Source organism: Rhinoraja longicauda, chromosome 36 (assembly GCF_053455715.1).
Source record: "Rhinoraja longicauda isolate Sanriku21f chromosome 36, sRhiLon1.1, whole genome shotgun sequence".
In the NCBI taxonomy this organism is placed as follows: domain Eukaryota; kingdom Metazoa; phylum Chordata; class Chondrichthyes; order Rajiformes; family Arhynchobatidae; genus Rhinoraja; species Rhinoraja longicauda.
Genome location: NC_135988.1, coordinates 13,336,446 through 13,352,434, shown reverse-complemented (window position 1 = coordinate 13,352,434; position 15,989 = coordinate 13,336,446). Strand labels below are relative to the sequence as shown.

Sequence of the window (15,989 nt, the reverse complement as noted above, 5' to 3'; positions counted from 1 at the left end):
TGGTCTAAATGTATGCAAGTGGAACATTGCAGCACCTGGTTTTCTTGTCAAATGAGTTTGAAATGGGGAATATGGTTTTTATTATTCCATGGGTTTAGACATTACAGCACGGAACCAGGCTCCTCGACCCACCGAGTGCATGCCGACCAGTGATCACCCCATACATTAGCACTATCCTGCACGCTACGGACAATTTACACAAGCCAATTAGCCTACAAACCTGCACGTCTTTGGAGTGTGGTAGGAAACCGGAGCACCTGGAGAAAACCCACGTGGTCACAGGGAATGTGCAAACTCCGTACAGACAGCACATGCAGTCAGGATCGAACCCAGGTCTCTGGCGCTGTAGGGTGGCAACTCTCCTGCTGTGCCAGCATGCATTTGAATTTTTTTTGCAGTGTACCTTTCATTGCAGATGCTGACTGGGATGACTTGAATATATTTCTGCTGAATAGAAGGTGTTGAATATGGTACAATGCTGGTGACAAATATTTAGGTGCTATCAAATGGAAAAAGTATAAGAATGGAGCAGATTAACTTTCTGGACCTTCCCAATATTTCTTTTCCCTCCAACAGTGTTTGAAGAACCTGAGGATCCCAGCAACAGGTCGTTCTTCTCAGAAATAATTTCTTCAATATCAGACGTCAAATTCAGTCACAGTGGTCGTTACATGATGACACGAGATTACCTATCAGTGAAAATCTGGGACTTAAATATGGAAAGTAGACCGGTGGAGACATACCAGGTACACAGGCTCCTGCGATTTGTTGTGTTGCCTTGACAGGTTGACCTCTGTTTATTTGATAATTCTAATTGTATCAATTTTAGGGCTTAAATGCCAAGTGCACTTTTCTTTTCTAACCAATTCATGATTCTTCAGACAGGTGCAGTACAGAATGAAGCTTCTGTTACCCTCCCCAAAAAATGCACTGGCCAAACAGCACCTGCTAAACCAGCACAATCTTTTCCAATGTGTCCCAACCTGTTCAGTGGCACAGCCAGTTAATGACGAATTAGGGACATTTGTTCTGTAAATTAATTTCCAGGAATTGTCTAAGCTGGTTATGGTAACTAGAAACGAGAATACAACTAGCATTACATTTTTTGTTTTTGTGGTTACAATATCCTTTTTGTATAAAAGCTGATTTATTCATGTTAACACTTGCCTCAGAAAGAACAGTTGCCAGCTAATTTGCAAAATGCACTTGGCAAATAGCACAAGTTCAGATTTCTGCAATTTCACTCAATGCCTGCGTGTAATTTTACTTTTGGGTGATAATTTATATTTCCATGCTAGGATTAGAAAAGATTTAAAGTTCATATTATAGTTGTATGCTGTATAGTTCAGTTTTTCATTACACAATAAATAACATGTAGTCATTGTTTCGTGCAGCTATGGCAAACATTTACATCCAGCACGATCCTATGGACATTCGCGATATGAATGTCTAGTTATGTTTTATGCTATTGTTTTTGCATCCCTTCGGGTGGTGTACTGGAGCCTTTGGAACAGATAGGCGAGTTTTCAGTTTATTGTACAAAATGCAACATTTCTACCTGCATCTTCATTATTGATTTGACGTTTTCTCAATGGTTCAAAGGTGCTTTTACTGTCACGTGTGTGGTACAAACGTCCAGTGAACTTTTCTTTCACATAGTCCAGTACAGTATTCCCATACCCAAGCACATCCACGATTAGCAAGAGTACTAAAATAAGTCTACCTATCCCGTATACAAGAGACGTCATGTTTTGGCGCCATTATCAAAGTACAGTTGCTATGACCGGTGCCCGATCCAGGCAAGACCCAAGCTGCTACGGGTCTCCAGCCTTCCTTGGAACCCGTGGATCGACCAGCAAACCCAGTCATTTGTAGCTGTCCTGTAATGGAGCTAACATTCAGTCTTCTGACTTGGGTTAAGATGCCACCTTCCACAAAAAAATGCATTGGACAAATAGCACCTGCTAAATGAGCATGGTGTTTTCCCCATGTGTTCCAACCTGTCCAATGGAGGTGTCATCAGCTCTTGTAATGGAGCTAGCATTCAGTCTTCTGACTTTGGTGAAAATACTACCAATTAAAGCTATGTGGGGAAAGAAAACTGCAGATGCTGGTTTAAATCGAAGGTAGACACAAAATGCTCGAGTAGCTCAGCGGGTCAGGCAGCATCTCAGGAGAGAAGGAATGGGTGACGTTTCAGGTCGAGACCCTAAAGAAACGTCACCCATTCCTTCTCAACCGAGATGCTGCCTGACCCGCTGAGTTACTCCAGCTTTTTATGTCTACCACCAATTAAAGCTAACCTAGTTCTAGGTATTAAATCGGCTATTCTGTGAGGGGAAATAATGTTTGTTGTTAATCCTGCTCTCGTGACTTTATTCTGCTCTACTTCTCCCCCCCCCCCCCCCCCTCTCCCTTCTGTCTGTCGGTACTCAAAAGGATTTATTGACATTGCAGTTAGCCAGAAAAATATTTGTATATTTATGACCATGTGTTTGTATAGAGCTCAGACTGGATTTCACTCAGATTGTCATATCAATTGTTGTTACAGGTGCATGAATACCTCCGAAGCAAACTGTGCTCACTATATGAAAACGACTGTATTTTTGACAAGTTCGAATGTTGTTGGAATGGATGCGATAGGTAAAAGCTGATTCTTCTTCAATGAGATCTTCAATTGTTCTGTTCATGTTACTGCTAATGGTATTTTAATTCTGTATGACGTATCATGGGAACGGTGATTTCTGTGTGAAATATGCTTCAGGGACAATGATCCAAAGTTTGACAATTAAATTCAGATTACACGATTTGCAAATTTGTTTGAAATATCATGACATTTAGCCAGTGCCACCGTTGACTTGGGATGAGATTTCTGATGATGAAATGAAAAAATAAAGTTGGTGCCCCTTTGCAGACTTGGTAAAGCCATACCCAAGCTCAACGGGTCTGCAGTTACCAGCTAGTTTGATTCCTTCAAGAAGCACGGGCCCAAGACTCTTCCCGCTGGGTAGGAGGGCCGTTTTAATTGAGCCGTGGTTTGTACTAGTTACCAAGGCTCTGCTCCCATTATACCTCTACTGTGATGGTCATGCTCACTTTCCCTGGTGAGTGGGTGGAGAAATGTTGTTTTGTTTGGTGACTGAAAGCTGGATATTAACAATTATGGAAGTTAACAATGATGGGGAATTGGGTTCTCAAGGGAGCAAGTGGGGGAAGGTGTAGTGGAGGTGATGCTTACTCTGAGTATTGGAAGATGGGCTCTGAACCTTTGCATCTAGGTTTCATAAATTTTGGATGAGAACTCCCAAGTATATGCCTTTTGAATCATTATGCCTTGTCACTTGCCTAATGTGCAGGTTTTGCTTTTGTTTGATTTAAAGATCATGCATAGAGGCATTGAGTAATATAGCGTGGACCCAACTTGCCCACAATGACCAACATGTCCCTGCTACACTAATCCCACCTGCCCACATATCCCTCCAAACCTGTCCATTTGGATATTTATTTATTTTTAGTTCAACCCATACTCTAATGTACATTGTGACCTATATACAGTTGGCACACTGCTAAATCTTCCAAAACACTAGTTTGGTTTCAACAGCTTTAGGTGGTTAAATAGGCTTAATAGAGTGGATGGTTGGAAAGGAAATGGAAATTGACTGTGTCCTGGTTAACAGCAAGTGCACTTTGTTTCTCTAGGAAATATTAGAGGAATTGCAGAATTTGGCGTCATTGAAAATAATGTTATGCCATAGTAATGTTAGTGACAGTAATGTTTGTATTAAGCCATTGTAATGTTACTATTAGTGCCAGGTAGAATCTTTAGAATATTAATTTCTTTAACGTGTAAAAGGCAATAATGTAATATAATATTTTAATGGCATCCACTTATGTTAAATACAGGCGACTCTCGTTTTACACATTTGATATGTGTGTTTTTGAAACCATGCTTGATGTATGTGCTGGTAGTTTTGGAATAACGCACTCAAATTTACTGCTGAGAGTATAGTCTCGTTTGTTTAATTTACACGTTTTTGAATTATGTGCTGTTTTTCAAACACATAACACCCATGTAAAACACGAGGTATCTCAACATTTATGAATTTTCTTTTTTAATCACTTGCTTGGAGAAAATATTTTGGAAAATATTTAGAGTGCAAAGTGATGTATTGGTTGGGGACATTATTGAGTGGATGAGTTGCAGATTACAATTGTATAATTTGATCTGGCTTGAAATGCCCAGTATTTGGTGCCCATAGAGTATATTTAATTCAATCACAGTTTCCCTATCATCAGTGATCAGAAACATCGTGTTCCTGTAACTAAAATTGTCAAAGAATTCTCTTGTAAATATTGATCTCAAATTGTCATTCATTAAGAAAGAAATTCAGAGAGCATGATTATGACTCCCTCAAAGGCCATGTTGTAGGAATGATGTCTCAGAGGAGGAAATGGGAAATTATTAAAGAAATGGGAAGATAAAAGTTTGCATTTACTTACTGTGAAAAGGTGTCCAGTGAATTGAAAATGTGATACGGTTGCTGAATGGCCAGCATGTGCAGCAGTGGTGTAGGGAGCTGCAACAAGGTCCTGATCTTTGAGAGAGTAGTACAAAATAAACAAGCAAGTTTTCAAACCCACAAAGCGATTTAATAAAAGTGAAGCTGCAAGGCTCGCATTTCTCAGTGTTAAGAATCTTGCGCTTGTGCCAAGCTGGAATTTTATTTTGCAGCAAAACCCTGTTTGAATCACTGATACCTGTATAAATTTCTTTAGTCAGAGGGTGGTGAATCGGTGGAAGTCATTTCAATTGATATTTTTAAGGTGGAGATTGACAGTCGTGATTAGTAAGGTTATGGGGCGAAGGCAGGAGCATGGGGTTGGGCGGGAAAGATAGATCAGCAATGATGAATGTCTGAGGAGACTTGATGGTCAACTGGCCTAATTCTGCTCCTAGAACTTATGAACTATGAACTTGTGTATACTTACTAATGGTTGAATGTTTTACCCCTTTCAGTGTTGTCATGACTGGGTCGTACAACAATTTCTTCAGAATGTTCGATAGAAACACAAAACGGGACATTACACTAGAGGCTTCGAGAGAGAACAGCAAACCACGGGCTATCCTGAAACCACGCAGGGTGTGTTCAGGGGGCAAGAGGAAGAAGGACGAGATTAGTGTTGACAGTCTGGACTTCAACAAGAAGATCCTGCACACAGCCTGGCACCCTAAGGAAAATATCATTGCCGTAGCCACAACCAACAACCTGTATATATTCCAGGACAAAGTGAATTAAAACCTGTGCAGTGAAGAAAGAATCCGATTCCTGCCTAGTTAAGATAGTGTAGCCTTTGTATCTTGTAAGAGAGAGGCCCATTCTGGCCCCCTCCCCACCACCTCTCTTGAATCAATGCCATTTATAACGCACACCAGTCATGTTATCGCAGGGAATTCTTTTTACTCCGATACCCAACCCCATCCAAATTTGCAATTCATGATCGCTAGTCATTTGGCGGGGAGGGAGGTTGGCTCTGCATTACAAATTATGGGCTACTACATTAGCATTTTACTGCATCAGACGTTCATTTAATCCACTCCTTTGCCTTCCATTGTGGTGAGGTTTCGAGGAAGAAGTCCTCCAGTCATGATATGGCAATGTTTTACTGTGTACCCTCATTACCGTAATGTTCTCTACCCCCTCGCCCCACCTTCCCCCTTTTTATCTACATACAGCTTGTTGTTAATGCTTGTAACATTCCTTCTCTGACCTCACGGATTCCTCCATCCGGCCCTGTTGGAGCATAAAGGACATGACCAGGTCAGAGTTGGGTCAGTGGGTCAGGTGGTTTTTGTTGCATACTGATGTTTTAACAACTGACTGTAATATTGCTGCCCTTGCCATTTCTGGCACAAGAAAAACCTACTGAATAAAAATGATAAAAATAGCTCCTTTGGTGCTTTTCTTTTTGAAATTAGCTGTACTTTTTAAAAATACAATGTACTCTTTTTAAATGAATGCATTAAAGAGTGTGTCTAATACTGGTAAGTTTTACTGATGTTTGATGTAATGGAATATGAATCTTAAGTATTTTCTATTCGGTGTTAATAAACTTGTGCGTTTTCAAGGGGACGCCAGTGGACTTGATGAAGTCCATCTGTGTTTACTGTTTCATTTCCCCCCCCCCCCTTTCATTTCCTGCCGTTCTTTTTCACCATATGGACTGGATGGTTAGAAATTTTCAAACTGCTGACATTTTGGAGTTAATTGTCTGTTTCTTAGTGTAAATGCTTTAGACCGGCCATAACTGGCAAGTTTGCGATTGAGATTCTGCAGGTGAGAGCCCGAGTGCCATTTATTGTGTTAAACCTCCAACAACACTTGCCTGGATTTTCAGAATTTTGATTTTAGTTGGGTAAGTTAAATTGGAGGCACGTTTGACTAGTTCTAAGTCAGTGAATTGGAGACGCGAGAAACTGCAGATGTTGGAATCTTGAACAGAATACAGTGTTGGAGAAACTCTGCAAGTCAGGCAGCGTCTGGGAAGGTGAATGAACAAGTGACGTTTCGGATCGGGAACAAGTTGCCAGTCATGAAACTTCGCCCTTCCATCCCTCCCGGCTGCCTGACCCGCTGAGTTCCTCCAGCACTCAGTGTGTATCACCCGGTGTTCACTGGGTTTGATGCCAGTGCAGAAACAATGTTCTTGATCGAGTGAGCAGAATGGAAGAATATGATTTGCCCCAATTTACTGAGAAGTATAATTATATCTCAAGTGCTGCATTAGTTGGAAAATGATGATTGTGATATCCCTATTCACTTATTGCCAAAAGCTGCATTGCTACTTGACATCTTCCAGTCCAGTGTGGTTTCAGACGCATCACAAAGGATATTGAAACGACTGCTGTGACTTGGTTTGAACTTTGTTTTCTTTAGGGGCTCATGTTTCATAATAATGTGCCTCAAGTTGTGATGTCCAAATTCTTCTAAAATGTATATTTTGTCTCGTAAAACAAAATCACAACAGCTGCCATGACCTAATTTGTTTGAATGAGAGATGATTTGACCAGCCTACCTCCATTTTTCTTGTAATATTTTTTCCAGTACTGACCTGTCATAGGTGTGATCCGCACCAGGTCTCCAGGTAAATTGGTGAAGATTGAATCAAAACAATTTTTACTGCCGCCTAACTTGGCTGGTTAACTCGGTGCATTGTTTATGTTGGATTCTTGGATCTTTACACTTGGCAACTGAACTGAAGGAAAAGATTGTTTTTTTTTAATAGACTGCTTGACCTCTGAGTGTTCGGATGCTCTGCTGCTCATGTGCTGATTCTCATCGTTGGCTGCGCTGCATTGATTGAAGCTGGCAGTGGAGATTTTCTGTGGGATTCGGGGTGTGATGCCAGTTCTGATTTCCCAACTTAGTTCTCAGTCGTCAACATCCGGAGCTAATTAGATGTAATGCCAGTTGAAATTTTAATTCCTGTGTAGTTGAGTAAGGCAGCTGTAAGCTTGAAACATGGAAGGACTAAAGTGCAGTGTTGTTCGCTAGTTTTACATCCCCTTACAGTTTTAAATTTGTTCTAAAATTAGGGATTAGTTGATGCCAAAAACAACCTCAACAGGTAGAATGGAAGAATATGATTGGTTTCCCTTTATTGAGAAGTAAAATTATATCGCAGATTGAGCTTTGTAGATAAACTCCTTGCGGTTTTGCAAATTATGTATTCAGAACTGGCGCCGTGCAGGATTACTGTTCTGAACTTAATTTTCACTCTGCAGATTCTGTGAGAAATGTCAATGTTTTAGACTTAGCAGTTTAAGATGGACTGGAGATGGACACAAAAAGCTGAAGTAACTCAGCAGGTCAGGAAGCATCTCTGGAGAGAATGCATAGGTGACATTTCGGGTCGGCGGGCAGGTCAAGCAGCATCGCTGGAGAAAATGGTGGCGAATACCTATCTATTTTCTCTGCTGCCTGACCTGCTGAATTACTCCATTTTGTGTCTATCTTTGGTATAAACCAGCATCTGTCATTACTTCGAATAACATAATGTGAGGATTGTGCCTCTTGATTAGCTTGCAGGCTTTTGTTTTATCCTGTGAAGAATGGGACCATTTTAGGACCAGCAGAGAGGTAATAGGCTTTTAGGAAGAGTGTTACAATTGGATTGTGCAAGTTAGAGACTGACAAGCTAGTTCTTTTTTTTATTTTGAGGGTGGGGGGTGGGGAATTGGTCCCATCCATGTAGATAATTTCTGAACTTGTATATCCAAATGGGTTCTTATCCAAGTACAGGTGGTTCCAAGTACAGTCTGAAGAAGGGTCTCGACCCGAAAGGTCACCCATTCCTTCTCTCCTGAGATGCTGCCTGACCCGCTGAGTTACTCCAGCATTTTGTGTCTACCTTCGATGTAAACCAGCATCTGCAGTTCTTTCCTAGACTGGTGGTTATTAGCAGGTTCTTTCCTGGAGGCAAATTTGTTCAACTGTTTACACCCTGCTTGTCAACTTCTGCACTTTGCAAATAGTTCCTCAGAGCTATCAACGGGTCCATAAAACACACTTCATCCTCGTACTCTTCAATCAGCTTCAAAGTGAATTGAGGACATATAGCCTTTGTGGTTAACACTGCAATTGGAAATAGATCCGAGCATATTAGCTTTATTGGAGAATCTGAATTAATGTATCCCCAGTAACATTCAAGTACTTTGTAGACAAATCCCAATAACTATTCTGTAGAATAAAGTATGGAATAGAAAACTATACATGAAATGCACTTTAATGCACTGCAAAGCAGTGAGGTGGTTGGTTCCTGGCAAGAGAATAAACCTTTAAGAATAACTAATGGAGTAACTTGTTAACAGTGTCGCTCTCTTTAGTTCTTGAATGAATTATTTACACAGCAGCTTTGACGTAAAATTATTTTTTAAATCCTGCATTTTTGGGGACAGGAAAATTGGGATAGTGGTGGGTTGAAAATCGTGGTGACAAATGTGGCCTTAATTTTAGTTGCATTTAGTAAGATCCAAATTAACTGAATTTTTGAGGTATGTATGCACTAAGGATGTCAAGGTTGCATTGTTGTTTAAGAATTTCCAAAGTCCTAATATTTCCACTTAATAGATCTTGCCTGAATTTGGGTTGTTGGCTGATCAACAGTTCCACTTGGTTAGTTGTCTCATGGGATTCTTGCTGGTGAGTATCCTAAGGCTCAAACCAAAGGTGCCGCAATGTTGACGTATTATGTGGGGAGCCCGACTTGGGAACAGCAACCAGCATGTCCCACCCAACTTGGGTTGTCTTTAATGCCTATTGAAGTTTACTTTCCTTAGCAAAGCCAAAACAGCAAATAAGATATTCTATTCTGCGTCAGTGTATCGCATTATACAATTATCGTTTGTCTCCCCTCAGGTACATTAGATTATGGGTGATTTCCAGCTCTGGAGGTTTAGGGTGGGTGTTGAGGCTATTGTATGATCTGCGGTGGAGACGGGAGTTGCTTGAGTGTATGCTTGGATGGAGCGCACCTGGTGAAGAGAGGTTTTTGGTGCCACCCCCAAAAATTTGCTTCTCATTTGTGTGGTCATGGACTGGTATTCCAATAAGTCAGTGAGGAACTTATTTTAGGGAGCAGGTTTTTCTCTGTCCTGCTAATACCTTGCTGTGAAGGAACTTGGAGTAATGGGCCTACCTTGGGATTTTGGTGTTGAGTATGTGAACACAATGACCTGCTAGTTGGAGCTGGCTGACTTATCCTAGATGCTAGGGATGTTGGCCAGCAAGAGGACACTGATTTAGGTTATTTTTTTCCTGCCAATTGTTTGGGAGAATTTGGTGCGGATTGTTGGTAGTACCGCTCCAATGCTTTGAGGAATTATGTCTCCAAAGTATAGATGTATGGGAAAATTTGCCATCGGGTAGATGGTGAATTTTCCACCAGGTTTAAGGACAATCTTAACATTTTTCTCCAGTAACGGTGCTGAAGGTCCTGAGGTGGTGGTGAATTTCATTACTGGTATTTACCTTCTCTGGGTTGTCCCCTGAGATATGGAAAGTGGCCCATGGCTTCCAGGGTCTCATTACATTTTATTTCAGGAGATGGATTTGTAGGTGAGATGTACGGTTTCAGCAACAGAAATTGAGAAAAATGGAGTAATGACATGGCTTTGCTTGACAACAGGTCTGCATTGAGATTTGATCTGTGCCAAACCTTCAAAACATGTAAATGCCTGGTGTAGCAGACTCGTTATCACTCACTAAAGTGATAACTGCTCTGACTGGACCTGAAGGAGCAAGAGTGAGGAACAGAACATCCCAGAGTAGGAATTAAATCTTTTAAGTATCAAAAAGCCCTTTGCATTACTTGGCAATGTGAAGTCATTCTATATTAGTTTTAATAGGGTGTTGGGAATATGAGAATGATAATTTATTTTACATTCCGTTTGCTTCATCTGAAGGTTGCCAACTCTGGTGCAGCACAAGGTCCACACAGAACTATGAGAAGTGATTTATCACTTCCAGTGACTCATGATACTGGAGCAATGAATCTATTCTGTTGATGCAGAATCCCTGATCTCTGGGAATACACTCCCGGCCAATATTCTGTCCTCAACATCATTAATACATCTGCTTGTCTCGTTGTTGTTTGTGGGAGCTAATTTACTGCTTGTTCTCCCATGTAACCCATCCACACACCCCATTATGTACCTCCTGCCCTATTGTGCAGATCCCACTTTGGGCTCATTGGACACCCTGAAACAAAGGTGGAGTGGAAGTACATAAACCTAGATGCACATGGATGATAGTGAGTTCAGAGGCTTTATATTATGGGTGTAAAGCATGCTTGTCTTTATTGGTCAGGGCATTGAGTATCAAAATAGGCAAGCTATGTTACTGCTCCATTAAACTTTGGTGAGGCCACATTTGGAGTATTGTGTGCAGTTCTGTGTTACAGGAAGAATGTGGAGACTGAACTGCTCAGAAGATGTTAACCGTGTCTGCATTAAGCGTATTTGGTATAAAATTGCCAAAATTAAGTTATTTTCGATGATACATAGGAGGATGAGGGGTGACCTGATAGATATGTCGAAAGTCATGAGAAGAATAGGGTAGATAGTCGGTCTTTTCTCCCCCCGGTATTTATGTCATATATTAGAGAGTAGAGGTTTAGGGTGAGAGGAGTAAAGTTTAAAGGAGATTTGAGGCATTTTTATTTTAACGCATTGGGTGGAAGGTTCCTTTTGGAAGGCACTGCCAGGAGAGGTGGGAGAAGTACGTATGATAGCAATGTTTAAGTTGCATTTAGACAGATGCAAGAATAAGCCTCAAATAGAGGGATATGTACCACGTGCAGGCAGATGAGATTAATTTATATTGTCCTGGTTGGCACAAACATGATGGGCCCAGGGACCTGTTCCTGTGGTGCTGTGTAAACACACGCTCTAGTCCTTAAAACACCAACGTGTTTGGACTATCACATTTTTCTGAAGTGAAGTTTTACCTGCTATGCTTTGCATACCTAAAACTTTTAATTTGTAATATGTTTGAAACTGAGTTAATCGAGAGCAAGGTACAACATAACCTAGCTGATTACTGTTAAAGCAATGTTGGAAATGAAAGTGGAAGCTGCTTGGACACCTAGAATTTAAGTTTACCTAACATTTGGACTGCACTTTTAAAGGTTGGATCAACCTCTAGAACTTAAGTAAATAATGCATTTGCTGAGAAATCATAACATTGTTCTTGGATTTTAAATTCTATATTTTTGGTTCAGAAGAGGGCAGAATGTTATCTAAAGATTGAATGTGATTTTGCTTTAGAGCTGAAAATGTTCATGTAAATAGATTGAAAATTTGAGACCAAGTCACTGGGTATTTTTAAAGCTGAGATTGACAGGTTCTTGATTAGTATGGGTGTCGAATGTTAAGGGGAGAAGGTAAGAGAATGGGGTTGAGAAGGAGAGATGGATCACCAAGAGAAGGAGATTGAATAGCAGAGTGGACTCGATGGGCCGAATGGCCTAATTCTACTCCAATGACTTATGAACGTATGAAAGACCACCAGTAGCGGAACATCTTCATGTGCTGAAAGAAAATCCATTCCTGGCTGAAAATGAAAAACCTTGAATTTTCAAGATAAACTGACGTTTAATGGGGTTCATTAGCAACTGAATACAGTATATTTTCCACGTTTAATTATAGTTACTCCTAAGATCAACATTGAAGATCACGAAATAGAAGAATTACAAGAAGTGTAGGCAGAGCAATACAATATGGATTACCATTAAAAAGGAATGTTTCTGACTTGGGGGGAAATCGGTTTATTGGCAGTTCCCAAGAATGGAATCCGTAGTTAACTGAGGTCTGCTAGCATTAATTTGCTGCCACAAGTAAACAAAGGGGCTTTCTGAAAATGTATCTTTTAAAATTAGAATCTCCTAAATCCGGGATGTGCAGAGGCATCCAAAATCTTTTCACCCTCTTCAATTTCCCTAATTTGTCCTTATTTTTCTAAACCTGCTTACTTTTTTTCGCGGTTTTCCCCGTTGGTAATGTTTTTAATGAATGTCAATGTTGAAAGGGATTTGAAAGCTACCTAAAAATTGGCACAGGTAAGCTATTAAAAATGAAGGATATTCCCAGGTAATGGTCAAGAGCTTGAATGCTACTCAAACTACACATCTGACTGAACTGTCACCATAAATTATCAGCTGTTTCCTGGTATGTTCCATGAAATTCCTGCTCAACAAAAGACATTAAGACATCCTAACGTTTTCCTATGTTGGATTGATAACAGCTTCTGGAAACCGCCTTGTGACAAGTTATTGTACATAGCTTTGGATTTGAACTATAACATTTACAGTATCTCGTGGACCATCATCATGAAGTAACATGCATCATATGAAAAGGATGCTTCAGATTATTAATATATCAGCAACTCTGAAGAGCCAGCAATATATTGGAATATTACAAAACACATTTTATGTGATGAGATGTTTTAATTTATACTTTAAATCATTGCAAAATTACTTGAATCATTGTAAGGCTGTTCTTAAAGGAACGAGTGAATAATCCGTTGGGAGTTGATGTCTGGTTGTCTTGGCTTGGACCCTTTAGGTTCAATGGGTGAAGAAATGTCCTAACAGATGATTCTGTTTTTGTTGAAGTGTGAGGAATGTACTGAGAATCTGTTTCTTCAATATGATGGGGCCTCAGATACTTACCAAGAGAACTAGTTGAAGATGAGCGAGTAAGGGATTGCTTACAGTGCAGACTAAAATACAATACAATATATCTTTATTGACATTGTACAGGAGCACAACGAGATTGGGAATGCGACTTCCATTCTTATGCAATAAATTAATTGGCTAATCAGAAATTTAGACAACCGAGAGAAACAAAATTAGAAACAGTTAAGAGTATAAAGTGCAAATAGGTCTGTGCCCAGTTGATGTGCAATGTGACCATTCGAGGAGACAGTTCATGGGGTGGGGGGGGCACTCAGCAGGACTGGTCCAGAGCAGCTATGGCTCTGGGGATGAAGCTGTTCCTAAGTCTGGAGGTGCGGGCGTAGAAGACCTTGTATCGCCTGCCAAATGGTAGAAATTCGAATAGACTATTGTAGGGGTATGAGGAGTCTATGAATGCTGGTGGTTTTCCTGAGGCATCGTGTATTGTAGATGCCCTTCAAGGCCTGTAGCTGTGTCCCGATAATCTTGTGAGCTCTGTAGACTACCCGCTGAAGAGCTCTCCTCTCTGCCTCCGTGCAGCTGAGATACCATACAGAGATGCCATGCGTTAGGATGCTCTCTGTGGTGCAGCGGTAGAAGGTCGTCAGCAGCTGTTGGGGCAGACCAGTCTTTTTCAGTGTTCTCAGGCAAAACAGTCGTTGCTGTGCCTTCTTGACCAGCGCAGCGGTGTTAGTGGACCATGTGAGGTCCTCCGAAATGTGTGTGCCCAGAAACCTGAAGCTGGACATTCTCTCCACACTGTCCCCGTTGATAAAGATTGGAGCGTATTCCCCATTATGTGATCTTCAGAAGTTGATGATCAGCTCCTTGGTCTTAGAGGTGTTTAGGGACAGGTTGTTATCTGAGCACCAGTCCGCCAGGTTCTACACCTCCGCTCTGTAGTGCGTTTCATCACCGCTGGTGATCAACCCAATCACCGTTGTGTTGTCTGCAAACTTGACAATGGTGTTGGTGGCGAATGCAGGAACACAGTCGTGTGTGAAGAGGGAGTAGAGCACAGAGTAAAACTTTCAGTCAGTAAAGCAAGGAGGAAAAGCAGGTAACGAGTGGCCCGAGGCTATGTGGAATTGTTACTCTGTTAGAGTATGGGTACTTTGAGGAAACACTTAACCTGATCTGCAAAGCTGTGACACTCCCAATCTTAAATCTTCACCGAAGATGCAACTTAGTGGTGCCCCTCGACTGTAGACCCAGCTCCTTTCACCATTAAGTAGGATGGTGCACAGCAATGTAAAGTAAGGTTGATAGATTTGGACAAGAGTAAAATTAATGCAAGTGGAATTTGGTTCAAGATCTGTCTGAGCTCATAAGTTTACAAGTGATAGGAGCAGAATTAGGCCACTTGGCCCATCATCTACTTCGCCATTCAATCATGGCTGATCTCAGTCCGGGATCCAGGCTCATTCTTGTTCAGTCCCTTTAGGATGGGGATCACAAATAATGGTAAGCAGTCAAGGACAGGCCCAAGTGCAGAAATCTCAGGCGAGTGGTCAATCACAACGGATTTGAAAACCCATGGAATGTTAACCTTTATCCCCAGGGTTAAAATGGCTCGCAAAACGGTAGATCTAATAAAGTGCTGATTGGAGCTTTTATGGTTAAATTCAATCAATTCTCCCGCCTAAATCCCAGGAAAGTTAACTTCGTTGAGGAAGCAGTGCATTGGAGATTCATCAGAAGAATTTGGAGGTTAGAAGACAATACAACATTGTGTACAATGGCAATATATTTCCAAGTTGGCATGATGTGCAGGGGGAACCCATGTGTGTTGGCATTCTTGTGTGCCTCTGACTTCATTGATCTTGGTGGGATTTGGGGATGATGATTGGGTTGTGATCCCTCTAACCACAACTACAATGGGCTTTGGAGACACAGAGGCCACGGAGTGCTGATAATGTAAAGGACTTTAATGTTTAGGGTGATAAATTGAACACCCAAGGCATAAAATAAAAGACTTTCAAATGGTTCAATGGATCTTTATTGTCACGAATGCACAGTGAAATTCTTATGCACTACCACAAATGCACAGTCGCCATATTTTGGGGCCGTTTATAAATCCCCGTTACAAGTAAGCCCCAGGCTGCTGCAAGACAGGTTTCCATTCCGGTTGTTATTGGACATTACTGTGCGAAAATAGCTAAACGTTTGTCTTTTTTTTAAAATGTATAATGGAGGATCAATATACTGTGTATTAATCAAACTCTTCCATGTATTAAGAATTTCTGATTAAGTGCATAGGGACCTCCAATATAACGCACCAGGCGATCGCTGCCTTCTGATGGTAGGTGCTTGCCCCGCCCTGGGTAGCTGACAGTGCATGTAAATGAAGGAACCACTCTTCCAGTGGCGCGATTCAAGAGAAATATCATGAGCTGATCCCCGTGATTAGACTCGAACACAGTCAGGCTTGAGCTTTATACATACAGCCCAGGATTAGTACAGAAAATATCATCCTCTGGAAATGTTTAAGAGGAAGAAAAAAATTGCACGAGCTCTATTTTTTTTTTTAAACCACTGAAACCGCGTTGTTAACACTGCTAACAAAAACTCAAATCTCTTTGTGGCTCCCAAGGCTTCTGGCAGCGGTTTAGTGCAATAGTCACGAGTTGCTGTTTAAGTGTTGAGTCCTATTTAAAACCTGTTCCATCACTTACGGGAATATTTTAAAGCGATCATTATCAATGTGTTTGCACTTTGTGTTTGTCTAGGCTGCTGATATTTCCTTCCATTACACA

General features: G+C 41.0%; 1 protein-coding gene across 1 annotated transcript in view; it reads left to right on the top strand.

Annotated features, from left to right (window-relative positions):
* Window positions 1–5,946, top strand: part of LOC144610200 (serine/threonine-protein phosphatase 2A 55 kDa regulatory subunit B alpha isoform) — a 66,912-nt gene extending 60,966 nt beyond the window's left edge. The window contains exons 8-10 of the mRNA XM_078428770.1: window positions 577–746; window positions 2,552–2,643; window positions 5,018–5,946. Of these exons, the coding sequence (XP_078284896.1) occupies window positions 577–746; window positions 2,552–2,643; window positions 5,018–5,297 (542 nt within the window). The 3' untranslated portion in view covers window positions 5,298–5,946. The remainder of the gene's footprint in view (window positions 1–576; window positions 747–2,551; window positions 2,644–5,017) is intronic.
* The last annotated feature ends 10,043 nt before the right edge of the window (window positions 5,947–15,989 follow it).